General features: G+C 39.3%; 1 protein-coding gene across 5 annotated transcripts in view; it reads left to right on the forward strand.

The window, feature by feature from the left end:
* PARD3 (par-3 family cell polarity regulator) overlaps positions 1-16315 on the forward strand; it is a 542078-nt gene that overhangs the window by 287809 nt on the left and 237954 nt on the right. For all 5 annotated transcript variants that reach the window (XM_053359113.1, XM_053359112.1, XM_053359111.1 and 2 more), the window contains exons 8-9: positions 7485-7610; positions 9448-9830. In XM_053359113.1, coding sequence (XP_053215088.1) covers positions 7485-7610; positions 9448-9830 — 509 coding nt within the window. The remainder of the gene's footprint in view (positions 1-7484; positions 7611-9447; positions 9831-16315) is intronic.

Genomic DNA, 16315 nt, shown 5'->3' on the forward strand with positions numbered 1-16315 from the left:
GGGAATTATAGTGAGCAGGACTTTGAGCCAGGTTGCTGAATTTATCTACATGACCATATGTGCAGGTGCGAAGCCATATATGGTGTGAAGCCATATAAATAGTGAGCTGGGGCGATTATGTGGTCTTGAATTTAGCAATGCCTACACAGATTGACATTCTAACCAGAGCCTAACTCCCTTAGAATAGCAGCCTGCCCATGTTTTAAAATCTGCTAGTGAAGTTAAATAGCTTTAAGGAGTGAGTTGTCTCCATCTTGAAGCCCCAACCATGCAACACCCTCTCCAAGAAGTATTCTGACCTTGTTATATTTTCCAATTCCAAGTGAGAACTTTTATCTTTGCCGAGACATTTTAGTTGTGCATTCTATCCTATTGTATTAACAACCCCATAAAGTTGTTTTGATTTGTAATTTGGGTATATGACCATTTTTGGCTTTATCTTATATAGTACCCTAGTATCTAATTGATGAAGGGTGGTTCTAAAATCTTTTAAGTGAATACATAAAAAAAAATACAATAGATGCATCTCATTTATTTAATCTTCTTTGATAATTGCAGTTTAAATAACTGCATTTAACTACCATGCATCTTTCAAAATAGCAACCTCCTAAATAAGAACTCCGACTGATTGTGTCAGCCTCTTTGTTTTCACTCCTTTCACCCCATGGGGTTTTGAAATTATAGTTAATGATTAGAAAATAAAACACAACTCAAGATGCTATGCAACAGAGTTCTAAAAGGGAGAAAGATAGCATTTGTAATTCTGGATTATAAATAATAGAGGAACCTACCAATGCAAAAATAGTTCTCAGATGTGTATTATAATTGTATATGATAATTGCAGCTGACATAACCTCTGCTGGATATCTTTTTATTCATTTTTTAAATACTTGTGACAGAAGAGTGGGAGCAGGGATCTTAGCATCTTCCTTAGTTTGGTGAACCTAGAAGTGAATTTTTTTGGAGAGAGAGATGTTCATGTGTTCTCTGTAAAAATAATTAACCAGATTTGTTTCAGACTTTGAACAATGTATTAAACTGCTGAAAATAGTTTATTATGAGGAATAGACCACCCACCGTCTACATTTAGCACAAAATGAATGTGTTAACTTAGGAGATATTATTGAAATTTCCAGAGTCAGACAATATGGTTTGGATTTATGAAATACAGTTTATTGACTTTCTTTGGGATTCTAAGTATGTCATAGATGACATTTGAAACTTAATCCTGGATGTTAAAGATGACATTGTAGGGAGGGAGAATAACTGTGTTAAAATTATCTGGCATGCCAATCAGTTGCAAAGAGCTAAAAGGCTTAAAAGTCATGAAAGGGTTTATAATCAGTAGAGGCCCCTAAAATGTCTGAAGGAGTGGCAGAGGAATAGAATCAGCCCTTTTGGGCTCTGAGCAAAAGTCAGGCTAGTCCAGCATCCTGTTTTCCACAGTGGCGAAGCAGATGCTTCTGGGATGTCTACAAACAGGATATGAGTGCGATTGCTGCCTCTTGTTGCAACCTCCAGATAAGTGGTAATCAACAGAATTCACCTTCTGAATCTGGAAGTTCCATGTATCTGTTTTGAGAAGTAGATCAACCTAACCTCCACAGTTTGTCCCACAAGTTCCAAAACACGTGGCTGTAGTTGCATTTTGCAAGGGGAACACCAGTAATGAGCAAGCTGCCTGCCATGGCTCATCTTCTCATTGAGTATTCCCAAGGTTTTCCAGGTCACAGTTTGAAAGCCACTGGCTTAAATCAGGAAAGACACAAAAGCTTGCATATATTAGAGACAAGAATGTTCTTAATCATGGTGGATTAAATACAGTGCAATGGTTTTTGATCCAGTGGGACTCATCTGCTATTGAAAGAGTAAGGGAGGTGATGATTGCCAGTTCCCCCTTCCTACTACATTTCTCTTTTTTGTGAATTGGCCCTTGCACCCTCTTCTCTTATGTTAATGGATGCAGTATTGCCTTGGCAGAGGCTTGACTTACCGTATTTTTCCCTCTATAACACGCAGATTTTTTCTCCTAAAAAGGAAGGGGAAATGTCTGTGCGTGTTATTGAGCGAATGTGTGGTCCCTGGAGCCAAATGGCGCGAGGGAAGGCAAAAAAAAAAATCAGGCAAAAATCAAATCGCGCGTCTCGGAGAAGGGAAACCTGAAAAGAGGAAGCGGCTGCTTTCCTGCATTCTGCCTCAGGGTCTTACTGCCCACCCTCCTCTGTTTCATTGCTGTGTTTGCTCAAACGGAACAAAGAGCAGGGAAAGCCCCTCCCCTCCAGGCAAGCAGAGGGGAAAGCAGAGTGTCGTCTCTGTGCTCCGGTGCTGCTGAAAACATGCAGGAGGGAGAGGGAGAGGGAGAGGGAGAGGGAGAGGGAGAGAGAGAGAGAGAGAGAGAGAGAGAGAGCTGGCTGGCTTGGGTGGGTAGGTGAGGGAAAACTTTTGTCTTCCTTTCCTCCCTCCTGTTATACCCCTCTCCTGCATTCTTAGCCAGCTGCTTCTCTGCACACCCTTCTCCTGCTCCTTGTCCCTTCTGTGTTTTTCCTTCCCTCCCCACTTAAAATGTGGTTAAAAAGCATGGAACCACATGGATCCTCAGGATCTTTGCATTGGGTCACCCCAAATTCACCATCAGATCACATAGCATGTCCATGGCTACAGCCTGCCCCCCAAAAATCACACACCCACTGTTGCCTGGGGCTGCAATGGTGCAAAAATGTGGTTACAAAGCATGGATCTACATGGATCCTCAGGATCTTTGCATTGGGTCACCCCAAATTCACCATCAGATCACATAGCATGTCCATGGCTACAGCCTGCCCCCCAAAAATCACGCACCCACTGTTGCCTGCGGCTGCAATGGTGCAAAAACGTGGTTACAAAACATGGATCCACATGGATCCTCAGGATCTTTGCATTGGGTCAGCCCAAATTCACCATCAGAGCACATAGCATGTCCATGGCTACAGCCTGCCCCCCCAAAATCACACACCCACTGTTGCCTGGGGCTGCAATGGTGCAAAAATGTGGTTACAAAGCATGGATCCACAGGGATTCTCAGGATTTTTGCATTGGGTCACCCCAAATTCACCATCAGATCACATGTCTGTGGCCACAGCATGAAGCACAAAAATGATACATCCACTGTTTCATTCAGAATGTTTTTTCCCTTGTTTTCCTACTCTAAAAACGATGTGCGTGTTATGGTCAGGTGCGTGTTATAGAGCGAAAAATACGGTATTTCTTAAATTAGGTGGAGGTACTGAGAATTTACTTAATTAGGCAGAGGATATTCTGGTTTAATGAATAAAACAAATACTTTGCTTTTTTTATCAGTTAAGGAGTTTCAGAAATTTAGTGATTTCACAAGTATGTTCACATCCTGGGGCAACAGGTCATTTCCATCTTAATTTCTATAATAGACCTGTGGTTTGAAAAATTACATTTATGATAGGATGTTAATATTTCATCTCTTCTCCCAGACACCTCTGCATTTAATAATGAGTATGTTAATTTTATTTCTGTATAATGATAGCTGCTGCTTCCTGTTTTAAAGAAAGTTATATTTTGAATCTTTTAATAATAATGCAAAACACACCTTACTACCTACACAACGTTTCTCATCTCCACTAACTACATAAGCTCTTAAACAAGTCGAAATCTTATTAATCCTGTCGTGCGATAACAATGTGTAATAATAAAAAAATCTGTTCGTCAAAACTGCAATTACTTTCATTAAACAAAACCCACAAGTTAAATTAATGTAAGAGAGCTCAGTTTAAATGCTGCATCTGTTATTCACAAATATTGTTTTGTACCTCCTTTCTATAGTTGCTTGGGCAAAAACATGCACAGCTGAAGAGATGTAATTATCACACGGCTGAAGGCCAACCACAAGTAGGCCCCACACATGGCAATTAGATGTTTTGTATATTCAATAAATGCACAGCCGTGAGAGTGATTGGGTTCTATATGGGAAGTGAATGGGCATTTATTGGGGGGCTCCAACTCCAATAAGCAAGTAGGATAGCCTAAGCAGATTTGAACCTGTGTTCAGCTTTGTAAAGACAACACGCACACACACACACACACACATGAGAGAGAGGGAGAGACCAGGAAGTATATAAATTCTGTGTAAAAGTTTGCCAGATACAAGTCTTCAACCCACTTCTAGTAAAAACTTCTCTGCATTTCTGTATCCTTTATACATGTTAATTTCTCCCCAAACAGTTTCCCCAAAACCTCACTTCTGCTGGAGAAGTCCTTGGTAAAAGGCATAATGTCTAAAAACTACAATTAAAAGAAATCGGTCACAAAGATAGCTTGGTGCAAGGCTATTTATTAGTAGGATCAGATGAAATTTACTCTGCTCAGGTGTGGCAGTTATATTGGGGTCTGAAAACGAACTTGACTAACCTTGTCAAACATCAGTATTCGTTTGTGCCAGGTTTCACAGAGCTAAAGTGCCCTCTTCTTAGTCCTACCCCACATCAGTATCTCTGGCCATAGCTTAAGCCTCCAAGAACCCAAATTTGCTTTGCATTCCTTGATAACTGCAGAGCCATCATTCTCAGAAACAACCCTTGAGCCAATACTGATATTAGCTTTCTCTACTTCTGTCTATAGGGCACATGTAGGTAACTGGGGAAACAAGGTCAAAAATGCAAACTCTATAATTATGGAAAGTTCAGAAGAAAATTTTGCTTGTGAACCTGGTAATGTGTTTAGTACCTTTGCTGCAAGGATGGGGAACCTGTGTCTTTTGTAGTCCAACAACGAATGAATACGTCACACACACGGATGTGTGTATGCATTCTGTGTTTCCGGTGTATACATAGTTGAAGGCAGCAAGGCTCCAGAATAGGGATTGGGTTTTCTTATTGAGCTTCCATACTTTATAAACGTATGCCCCTGTTAAAAGTAAGAGCAGCATTCTGCTTTATTATGGTGTTGTTATTTTTACAGAAGGGAGATTTTGAGGGATGGGAATAAACAGAGAAAGCTTAAAGATGCTCTAACTCTTGTGTCTGTGTGCACATTTATAGAGCTTAAGTCCAAGTGTTGAAATAGTAAAGCTCTTGTCACCACATTTTCACAAGCTTTGTTAGCCTAATTCTGTAACTGAAATAAACTCAATAACATATGCTAACACTCCCTTTCTACATCTAAATTATAGACACTGGTAAAACTGGAAATAAGCAGCTAATGTTTTATTGATGTCTAGATTGTTTTGAATTTATAGACATATTTCCTTTGAAGATATGAATGACCCACAACTGCCACCCAGCTGTATGAAAATGATTGTGACGTATCCTAATAAAAACTGACTGTGTTGTTGCCAGCAATGTAATAAGAACATTACTTGGGTTGCCAAAGTGTGGCTTGGCCTTCTCTGGCCTCTATACTCATGTGCTGATATCGTCCCTTTGGATAAAATTGAGTTGTAATTGAAATAACTATGGTATGAAGTGACACAATCCACTTAAAATTTAACCAAATATACACAAATGTGGTCGATACTTTTAAAACAAAAACTCTGCAAAAATTTAAAATAAAATAAATCTCAAAGCAGACTGGTGAATTTTGTAATCACCTTTAACTCAGTCTGTAGCATGGGACCCACTGTTCATCTTTTTGCTGTCTTAATTTCTCTTTATAATTTATTCCCCCTTTCTCTATTCTCTTTACCTCTGACTCTCCTCACACTTCCCTCTTTCTCTTTTTACCAACATGTACACAAAGATAGAAAATCGTATTGAGAGGAAGGGATTTGTTGACATTCATTGTCTCAAGAGAAAATAGAATGTGCTTCCAGGGGTGAAATCAAACCCCTGGAGAATCACAGCGCCTGCTGTGGCTGCAGAGGCTGGCAACTTGTAACTGCTGCCTTCCGCTTGTTTTTTGCTGCATTAGCAGCACTAAAGTGACCTCTCTGGGTTGAAGCCTGCGCAGTGTGTATGGAGGTCCTGGGCTGCCCAGACAACAAGACCCCGCTCTCAGCCTCGCTGACGTTTCCCAAGGAAAGCAGAACAATACGTTTGGCAACAGCTTGGCTGCAGGAGTTGGTGGAAGGAGGCATACAAGATACCATCCATATTTGTGTGTTTACTTTGCTAAATGTGGTATACAGCCTCTGCAAGTGTTGAATAATGGGTAGAGTGGGTCAGGACAAGTAACTGAAGTTGTGTGTTAGAATAATTGGAGATTTTGATTGGTGTTGTCAAGAGGTTGATGTTGTCAAGAGGTTGCCAGGCAGAATACCTACCCTCACCCTGTCTACCTTGTTCTGGAGAGAGAAAACATCTGGAAAGACTTATCTCGACATCTCTTCTGAGCACGTGCAATGAAAGGGACTCTCTGAAGCAGCATTATGTTAAGGAGTTTATTTTTATTTTGAAAAAGGTTTATCTTATCATTCAGTACAAAAAGGAGAAAGTACATCAGTTTACAACACTAATATAATAATACAACAGACACAGAATAACAGCAGCCAGTTCAAAACTCTACTCTGTCAAAAGTTTTAAAGACACAGGTTCTTCAGATATCTGGGTGCCAAGCGATATAGGGCTGATGAGAGTTGTAGTTCAAGAACATCTGGAGGGCCAAGAGTTCCCCACTCTTGCTTTTGCAAAAGTGCACACCTTCCTCTAATACAGGTTTTCCCACATTGCGGTGGAATCTACACATACATTAAAAAGTTCTGAAAATGCTTTTTTTTTAAAGCGTTTTTAAAAATACATTACATTTTCTATAAGGCTCACAATCGCAATCTAGTGTCACATTGTATATTGCACTTAAAACACACTTAAAATGTTTTATTTGCAGCTGCATAGCTGAGTCCTATAGCTGAGAGATGCAGGCAGCGCTGTGGATTAAACCACAGAGCCTAGGGCTTGCTGATCAGAAGGTTGGTGCTTCAAATCCCCATGACAGGGTGAGCTCCCGTTGCTCGGTCCCTGCTCCTGCCAAACTAGCAATTTGAAAGCACATCAGATAAAGCAAGTAGATAAATAGGTACTGCTCTGGCGGGAAGGTAAACGGCGTTTCCGTGCGCTGCTCTGGTTCGCCAGAAGTGGCTTAGTCATGCTGGCCACATGACCTGGAAGATGTACGGCCGCTCCCTCAGCCAGTAAAGTGAGATGAGTGCCGCAACCCCAGAGTCAGCCACGGCTGGACCTAATGGTCAGGGGTCCCTTTACCTTTACCTTTAGCTGCATCCTAGGTCACAGCCAGATCGAAGATGGGTGGCAACAGCAACACTACCACCAAAATATGTGGTAAAAGATTAAGAAATGAATCCTGAAATGCATGTTTGGTTTAAAGGTGGGTCCTGGGTCTGTAAATGTTGAAGAACATTTATCTGGAGTGACTTGTTTCTGAGGACAGTGGGGGCACTTTAGCATTAGGATAGGGTTTATTCTTCTGACCCAAATCACTGGAAACTTTGCAAGTGTACTGATAATTTGTCATAATTTATGTTCCAGAACTTTGGGATTGTTAGTAAAGCGACTGGAGAAAGGTGGGAAAGCAGAACAAGAAAACCTCTTTCATGAAAATGACTGTATTGTTAGAATTAATGATGGGGACCTTCGCAATAGAAGATTTGAGCAGTAAGTGCATCTTTACAGTTTATTGCTTTTCTTAACCTTTAACCATCACACATGGTAGTAATTTGGGGAGGAATAAAATGCTCAAGAACAAATTGCCTAAGTTCTTTCTTTAAAGAGGAGTGTGTTTGTAGATCATTACAGTGTTTCTTTAATTACTCAGTTTACAATTGCTACAGGATAATGACTGCCATTGCATAACTTTCTTTCCTCAATTTAAAATTGTTACAGGGCTGTTTTTCTTCCCTCTACCCCCTGTTAACTTGAATGATACGGTTTGTTTATAGGTGGAAAACGCTTAACATTAACACACCATCAAAACCATTGTGTTCACTGTTTCTAAAACAATAATGTAATTTTGCATGTGAAATGCACTTGTGTGTAGAAATGCTGAAGCCTCCCCAAAGAAGTCAGTAAGATTATAACTTTCTGTGTAGCAGGGCATTGTGTCATTTTATTATGCCCCCCCCTCCTAGATTCTGGTTCTCATGAGTTCTAGTTCTCATGAAAATTTAATTTTAAAAATAATTTATGTGACAGGAGGGAATTGTGCAGCTTATATCACCTGAACATTCAGTAATATTTGTGGTGCATAGATTTTTGTCAGAGAAACAATGCTGGAAACTTATTTTTTTATTTTGCAATAATGAATAATCAATCTAAATTAAAATATTTCTGACGCTATTAGTGATAACTTCAATCCTTTAATATCCTGCAGTGCTTAAGTGCTTATAAAACTGCTGTGTGTTTAAGGGTTTACCCAAGCACTGCTGAATTGAGGTCAACTATGCATCAAATAAGGACATTCAAACATCACACTCAAATGAAAGATCCACAGCAAACCTTGGGTGCATGCAGACCCATGACCTTTTCTGCAAGGTAGTAGAATGCTTCTCATAAACAGCTCCACCATGTATTGGTTGGTTGTGTTGTGGTATGAGCAACATTGTGGATAAGGAAGACATCAGATCTAATACTGTAAACTGTTAATGGGCTATTAAGGGCTCTTGTGGTTATTTTTCCCCACATAGCACATTTCTTCTAAATTAGAACGAACTATGGTTGGATCCATTTTTGTAAATGAACAACAGTAAAAATAATATTTTATTGATTTTGACATTACTAGAATCTATGCCTCATTCAACAATTGAAAGCTGAAGCTTTCATTCTCTTCCTTTTGCTCATGAGAAAGGAGGGAGGACCACATGAGACCAAGTCTGGTTATGGCTGATATAATGCTGATATATGGCTGATGTATAATTCTGCATCATAATTTAGTGTGACTTCTTAACTGGGCCATTGAATGCAACTAGATCAAATACAAAAAGTTTAGCATGAAAATCTTTCCGTCTGTGGGATGCATGTTATAATTTAACAGAAAGTGCTAACTAGACAGTTTAATATTATTTTGAAGTAGGTTTCTATGAACTTTTATGCAAATTAATATATCATATTCTTAGATCACCTACATTTTGAATTAAGGAGATTTTTAGGGGGGGTGCTTACAAATTTCAAAGTCATCATTTATAAAATTTAAGAAAAGGACATGAAACCTTATGCTAATTTTAAGACCACATTTATTAATCAAAGAAGATTTTTTAAAAAACAACAACTGTGCTGCCCTAAAAGAAATATACTTTTAGTAGAAAAGACATTTGTAGCAGATCACTCCAAGAAAATCAGCCTTTTAGTTTACAGTTCGCCTTTTTAGTTTACAGTTCAGTTTCAACAATATGTCTTGTCATTTCATGATGCCTAATTAACATCAGTAATTATGTTTGTAATGTCTTCTAGTCTGCCAGTCTTAATTTGCTAATTTCTCATTCATTCTCAAACCCAGAGCACAGCATATGTTCCGTCAAGCCATGCGAACACCCATTATTTGGTTCCATGTGGTTCCGGCAGCGAAGAAAGAGCAATATGAACAGTTATCACAAAGTGAGAAGAATGCTCACTACTCCAGTCGATTTAGCCCCGATTCCCAATATATGGACAATAAGAGTGTTAATCACACTGGACTTCACACATTACAAAGAATACCCCGAGTGAGCCATCAAGCAGATCAGACGGACTCTTACTCACAACTACCTCATAGTGTGAATTCATCAGGAAAACCACCCCTAGGCCTGGCATCATCACCACAAAATGTCCTCGCCTCCACTTCAAGCACTGGCTATAATACCAAAAAGATAGGGAAGCGGCTCAATATACAGCTGAGGAAAGGTAAGCAAATTTGTTTTCTGCCTGCTGGGCATATAGTAGTCCTCTGAATGCTGTTGGCTTGCAGCTCCCATCAGCTCTAGACATATTGGGCAAATGGACATGGATGATGAGGGTTATGACAACTGCCAGGTCCACTGCTTCCCCAGCCCTTCTTCATCATATCTATATTGTATCTTGTATTAATACAATACAATGGTACTTCGGGTTTCATAGGCTTCAGGTTACAGACTCTGCTAACCCAGAAATATTACCTTGGGTTAAGAACTTTGCTTCAGGATGAGAACAGAAATCGTGCAGCGGCGGCGCAGCGGCAGCAGGAGGCCCCATTAGCTAAAGTGGTGCTTCAGGTTAAGAAAAGTTTCAGGTTAAGAACGGACCTCCAGAACGAATTAAGTTCCTAACCCAAGGTACCACTGTATATGTATTAAAGAAGATCATATCTTCTTTAATGCATATCTTGAAAAACTCAATGTCCTTTTTCTATGCTGCTTCATGGCAGTGTAGAACATAAACTGGGTTTGGGTAAATTCTTTATGAGGACATAAGGAAAGTAGCACCTTAAATGGTTTTGACTCCATTATCAAGCTTATTGACTATAAAAAGTACTTTACACCTCTAGCAAAGCTGAGAATATTGGTCAAGATGCAAAGTACTATTCAGCTAGTAATGTGAGGCCCTGGGGCGCTTTTAGAACCTTGGCATTTTCTTCAACATGCTTTACCCTCATGCCACCTGGTAAAATTAATTCGAACCCAAAGGAAATTTCAAAGAGATAGGAGTCAAAGAGAAAAGGTCAGAAATTCCACTGTGCTCGTACAAAACCTAGCTAATGTGTTTCCAGTGGTATGCACCGATCTTTTCCAAGAGTCTAGGTCAAATATTTCTCAACTGAGTTCTTATTAAGTCCCAGATAGGTGGATTGTGACACAAGGATGTAAATGTGTAGCATTTTAAATCAGACCTTTAATGTGTGAGCATATCTGAATTGCAAGGTGTGAATATATGAATACAAGGTGAAATGTGTATTTGTCATAATAACTGAAAATAAGTTATTAAGTATGTAGCTGTAAGGTCTTTTTTTTCATTGCAATGAAGAAATATCAGCTAGCTTCTCAATGCCACTTCTATGTTGCTATTGGCAAGCATTTTTTATTTATTTACATTTGCATGTAATAGTTAAATTTAGTGCCAGTCATTTTGTATTTTTATTATGAGATTTTTTCACATGGAACACATCAAAGGGGACTCTTACTGTGGCTTAATAATGATCAGTGATGTTATTTTCCTTCTATGATTATGTTCTATTTTCTGTGAACTTCATGTGAACTACCAGATTGCTTGTTTCTGGTTACTGGGTTTTAAGCTCTACAAACTTGGATGACATAAGGTTGAGTTGACAGTTTGCTTCTGTTGTTGATGCGCCTTCAAAAATACTTAAGGCCATCAGCTTAAGATGACATGCTTGGAGGGGGGCGGGAGAAACCCTGTTACTAGCTGAGTGAGGAATTGCTGTGCTTATAAATATAAACCCAGTCAGTATTACGATTTAAGAATTTTTCACATTTAATGGAACAGATAAAGAAGAAGCCTACAAACACACCACTGGGACATTACACAGGCATCTGATTTTTCTCAGTCAGCAATGGAAATAGTGATCATACCATTTATATAATTGCAGTACTTTGCAGCACTAAGTAGTGGACAAAAATAGTGTTTTTTAGCAGTAAGGGAGAGTGCTCATTTCTTTGGCACAAAGTGAAACGTAATTACCACATTGTGGTTACGTGAAACTGTCTTTAAAGAAAACCACTGTTTATTTTGCAGCTGCTAGATTGCTGTAACTGGGGCCAGCCCTAGGAAGCATATTCCAGATTTTAAACAGATTTGCTATCCGTGGTCAATTTACAAACACTATTTGAACACCTATTTTTTTCAAATGACTTTGTTGTTCAAGAGGTGGTTACCTGGATATGTTTTCCCATGTATTTTGCCTATGCAGTATGATCGTTGTTGGAGCACCCTATCTTTTGAGGTCAGAGGAGTGGCAATCATGGAAATGACCTTTTTGAACGAGTATCCCAATTCCTGATTATGTTGTATTTTTATTCTTATGCTGCTTTTTAAAATGGTTTTGGTTGCCATGTTTTTATTGTTACAATCTTCAAGGTTTATTTTGTTAAAACATGGTTTTCAATTGTGTTTGACACATAGCAAGTATTTTTAAACTAAATATTTGGGGTATACATTAGATAAATTTTATATTTGATTTTCCCATTACTTTATTTCAGTTGCAAAATTTGCTTCAAAAAATATCAAGTCTTCTCAATTATTGGAGTTAAGATTGTGAATGTCTAATTAGAGTAGTGAATACTGGCTACAATCCAATCTGGAATTATGCACATGACATGTAATCTCATTATAGTGAATTCATTTTAAGTGTGCCTAATGCTCTGCCAAAATATGGTGTTTGCGTCTTGATTGCAGAGATTAGATTTACATCAGTTGAATTCAATTTAGTACGTTTGCATTTTTTCCAGTTTCTCACTTGATCTAGCAGTTGCTTATAATGCAGCCACCAAACGAAATGCCCATTGAGATGAAGTATCCAGGCCCTAAGCCCATTTGGGTTTTCAAGGTCAAAGCAAGCATGATGAATTGAACCAGGAAACTTTACTGGGAAAAGATATTGCAAGATGGGTGTTAGATGATGAGCTATCTGTGAGGTCTGCTCACTTTGTTTTATGTCGATTGGTGTTCCCGAACTGTTTTGAAGGCCAATCCCACAACCATCTTCCAGCATCTTACAACAGTCTAACCATTAACATCTTGGCAGCAATATAAGCATGATGTTACAGCCTTGGTAATACTGGTTTCAAGTCTGCTTCTTCCAATAAAAAAAAGCTGAGGTTGGTTGTTCTAACTAAATGTCGACCATGCCAACATCATTACACTCTTGCTTCATGCAGAGCACCCAAGAAGGAAAAATGGACAGCGAACGTCAGAGAATTTTGAGTTTGTGCAGTTCAACTATTCCAGGTTAAGTGGGCCCACTAAATCATCTTGTCCTGGAGGTCCCCCCAAATATTGTAGCTGACGCTAATGCTGATGGGACTCTTCAGATCCCAGGTTTAATATTCCATATGATACCACGGAATATCTGAAAAGTGTCTTCTGCAGTGACATTTGGTACAATGTGAGCAGACAGGATTCCCCTTCACATCAATTGCTTTTTATTGTTAATGTTCACCATGGAAAGATACATGTCTTGTGCCTGTTCTCATTTGATTATGCTGAGTGCATGCATGTGGCGCAACAAATGAAGCAGAGCGCTTAAGTATACCCCCAAGTAGTTTATTATAAATATGAGCAGAATGGAGATGTTGATTGTCTTTGATTATTTTTAATGAAGGATATTATAATATGACAGGCTTTACAGAAACCTAACAAACGTGCTTTCTTTTCAGCTAACAGGCAGCAGTTATTTCACCAATTACCGTCATTAGATTAAAATTTCCTTGCGGGCACATTAATGCACATACACATACATATGCCATTATCATGAAGTTCTCTTCTTATTTAGCCAGTCTGTTTGGAATAATGATTTAGAGTGTGCAAATTCTTCCTCTCTGATATAGAAGGAAGAGACTTGGGAAAAGAGAAGTCTTCCTTATTAAAGCTGTTCTTTTTGCAGGCTGTGTGAACTATGTCTTCTCACATGACAAAGTGGGATAGTCCTACGGTAATTGTGCTTGCTTCCATTATGATTTCTTAATATTTATTGCCATTTTGGCATTTTCAAATAACCTGATCTTTCATAGGAATTAGTTGTTTAATAAAGTCAGAAGAGAAGGTCAGTAATATGCTTCTGTCAGATCAGAATGTTTGTTGGCTTTTTCTAAATGAAAATTGATATCTATTTATCTTTTGTTAAAGGTCGGGGCTTGAACGTCTAGCATACAGATTTGGGGTTATTGCTGATGTTCTAATGTTACTGGGCTTTTGCAGTTTAGCCAGTTTTGCCATTTATATGTAGTTCCTATAAACCAAGACTGAATTCCTGCAGCCAATTTTGTGCACAAAAGATCCCCTTAATGTGTCACGTAGATTAATCTACGTTGCAGCATGAAGTTTGACGGCATTGTTTGCATCTGATTAAGTCACACTGAAAAGAAACTCATTAGAATCAGTGGATTTAGTTAGTCATTACTAACTAAAGTCCATTATGTTCAGTGGGTCCACTATGAATATTCAACACCAGAATTAATGTTTTACAATAAACACACAAGTGGTTCCTGCTTCACTCCTCTCTTAGTGCAGGTGGTTGGGAGCAACAAACCACAATCTTGTCTTCAGACTGTGTCCAAACTATGGGTCATGATTCATTCTTCTCCTAACAAACCATGATCTGAAGCCAAGATTTGTTCCTGGAAAAAACCACGATCCCTGGCTTAAAACAAACCACAATCTCTTGTTTAGACAAATGCTAAAATAGAGATAATGCTTTGTTGCTCCTGCTTGTGCTAGTGGAGAAGCAGAATAGATGTGATCTCCATGTTCATAGAAAACCATTTACTTATGACATGTGAACTGGGCCACTGTTCCCAGTATCCTAGTTATGGCCAAGGGAAAGACTGAATGCCAGGGGCTCTTGCATAGCCTTCCCTTTTCTCTTCCCAAGCACATTCCTCCCTTGCTTCTATGGTTCCCTTTAGTCACGATGAAGTGTTAGGTTGACAACACCAGCAAACAGATTTTCCTCTTTAACCAAAGCAGGGCTAGACCAAGACATCTTGCAGCCTGAGTTTATGTTTGTAGTCTTCAAGAGGCAATATGGAAATTAGAAACAGTAGCTGTACACAATTTAGTTTTGCTTGTATGTAATCAAACGTTTGAAAATAAAAGGGAAAAAAATAATATACAGAAACTTTGGAACACATGTGAACAAAATAACTCATAAGTGGAATGATTCATAATTGTGTTCTTCTAATTAAATTATATACACAATCCCTTTATTCTTTATATTGACTACAGCTCCTGTCATCCCTGACAGCTGTCCATGCTGGCTTGAGTTGATGGGACTTAGGAGTCCAACAATATATGGAGGGCACCACATTGACTGCAACTGCATTAAACCATAGTATAAATATACTATTATTCTACAATGAATGAGGAATGTTCCAAATGTGCACTGCTGAAATGGCAAGAAGTTCAGACTTCCGGGTTGGCGCCTCCGGCAATGGCTGAGCTCCTCTGATCGGGAGGAACTTGCTCCGTGGAAATCAGGGTCTGACCGCCACGGCGAAGGCGGAGACCCACGGAAATCACAGGCGGGAGAAGCTTGTGAACCTGGGATTCGGCTGGCACCTTTTGCGCCTCCCCTACTCACAGGGAAACCCTGTTTTGGGGATTCGGAGCGACGTGGGGTGAGTGGCGCGGTGCTTCAAATTGACTGCTTCTTTCACGGAGTGAAGCCGCATTGCTGTTGCCAGAGAGCGCTGACTTTTTCCTGTGGACAATTGGACTTGAAACAACTACCCGTGAGTAGAACAGAAAATTGGATCTTTAAATACCTTAATTTGGCACCGAAATGGGGAAGGTTTTAAACAGGAAGTCCGCCTTCCTCTTTTGTAAATAGATTGAAGCAAAGACGTTACAAGCTAAAGTCTCGAAAAGCCTTTGGCAAAGGATTAAATTTCCATCGGTTAAAATTATCAAACCCCCCTTGGAAGCAGGAGAAGAGGGGGGAAATTTTGGACCTAGCAAGCCTGCAGGAGAGAGTCAAAAATCAAATTACCACTGCTCTGAACCTGGAAACGGGCTGCCAGAAAGAGTGACGTTTTGGGAGAGTTCATTGACTGTGAACAGAACGTATTTGACAGCTAGCTAAATAAGAGAAATATACTGTTTCCATTGTCCTCTTCTGCGTTTAAAAAGGAGGAAAAGTAACTGAAAATTGAAACTATCTTTATTGCTTGAGTTGTACTTGAAAGGATTGATACAAGTGGAGACTGTTTCCCTCTAGAGGGAGCTTTTGAAACTGTTACAGGAGTGGAACTGGGCAATCTCCAGCTGCAAGATAAGAAATTGTGAGAACCAGGGATTGACCTTGGACCATTTAAAAATGTTGACAGGAGAAGCCATAGTGACTGCATTATGTAAGATAAGCTATTCGTTGGAACAGCTTCACAAGAAGACGGATGATATGACTACTAAAATTGACAACTTGGGACAAAAAGCGATTAATTTGAGACAAAAAGTGAGCACCAACACAGAAATTATTCAGGACTTGGTACAGGAATCTACTTTGGCAGGACAAATTGTGGAGGAGAAGGAGAAAGCTGTTGTTGTTGAACCTAAAGTAATACAAGCGGGATCCTCAGCCTTACAGAAGCAAATTGAGGACTATATGTTGAGGCCTTTTATGATTGAATCTAGAAAAAGTCAGATTTTGAGGATCGGAGCCCGGCTTGGACTGGAGAAGGAAA

The sequence above is a fragment of the Podarcis raffonei genome, chromosome 12 (genome assembly GCF_027172205.1).
Source record: "Podarcis raffonei isolate rPodRaf1 chromosome 12, rPodRaf1.pri, whole genome shotgun sequence".
Taxonomy (NCBI): domain Eukaryota; kingdom Metazoa; phylum Chordata; class Lepidosauria; order Squamata; family Lacertidae; genus Podarcis; species Podarcis raffonei.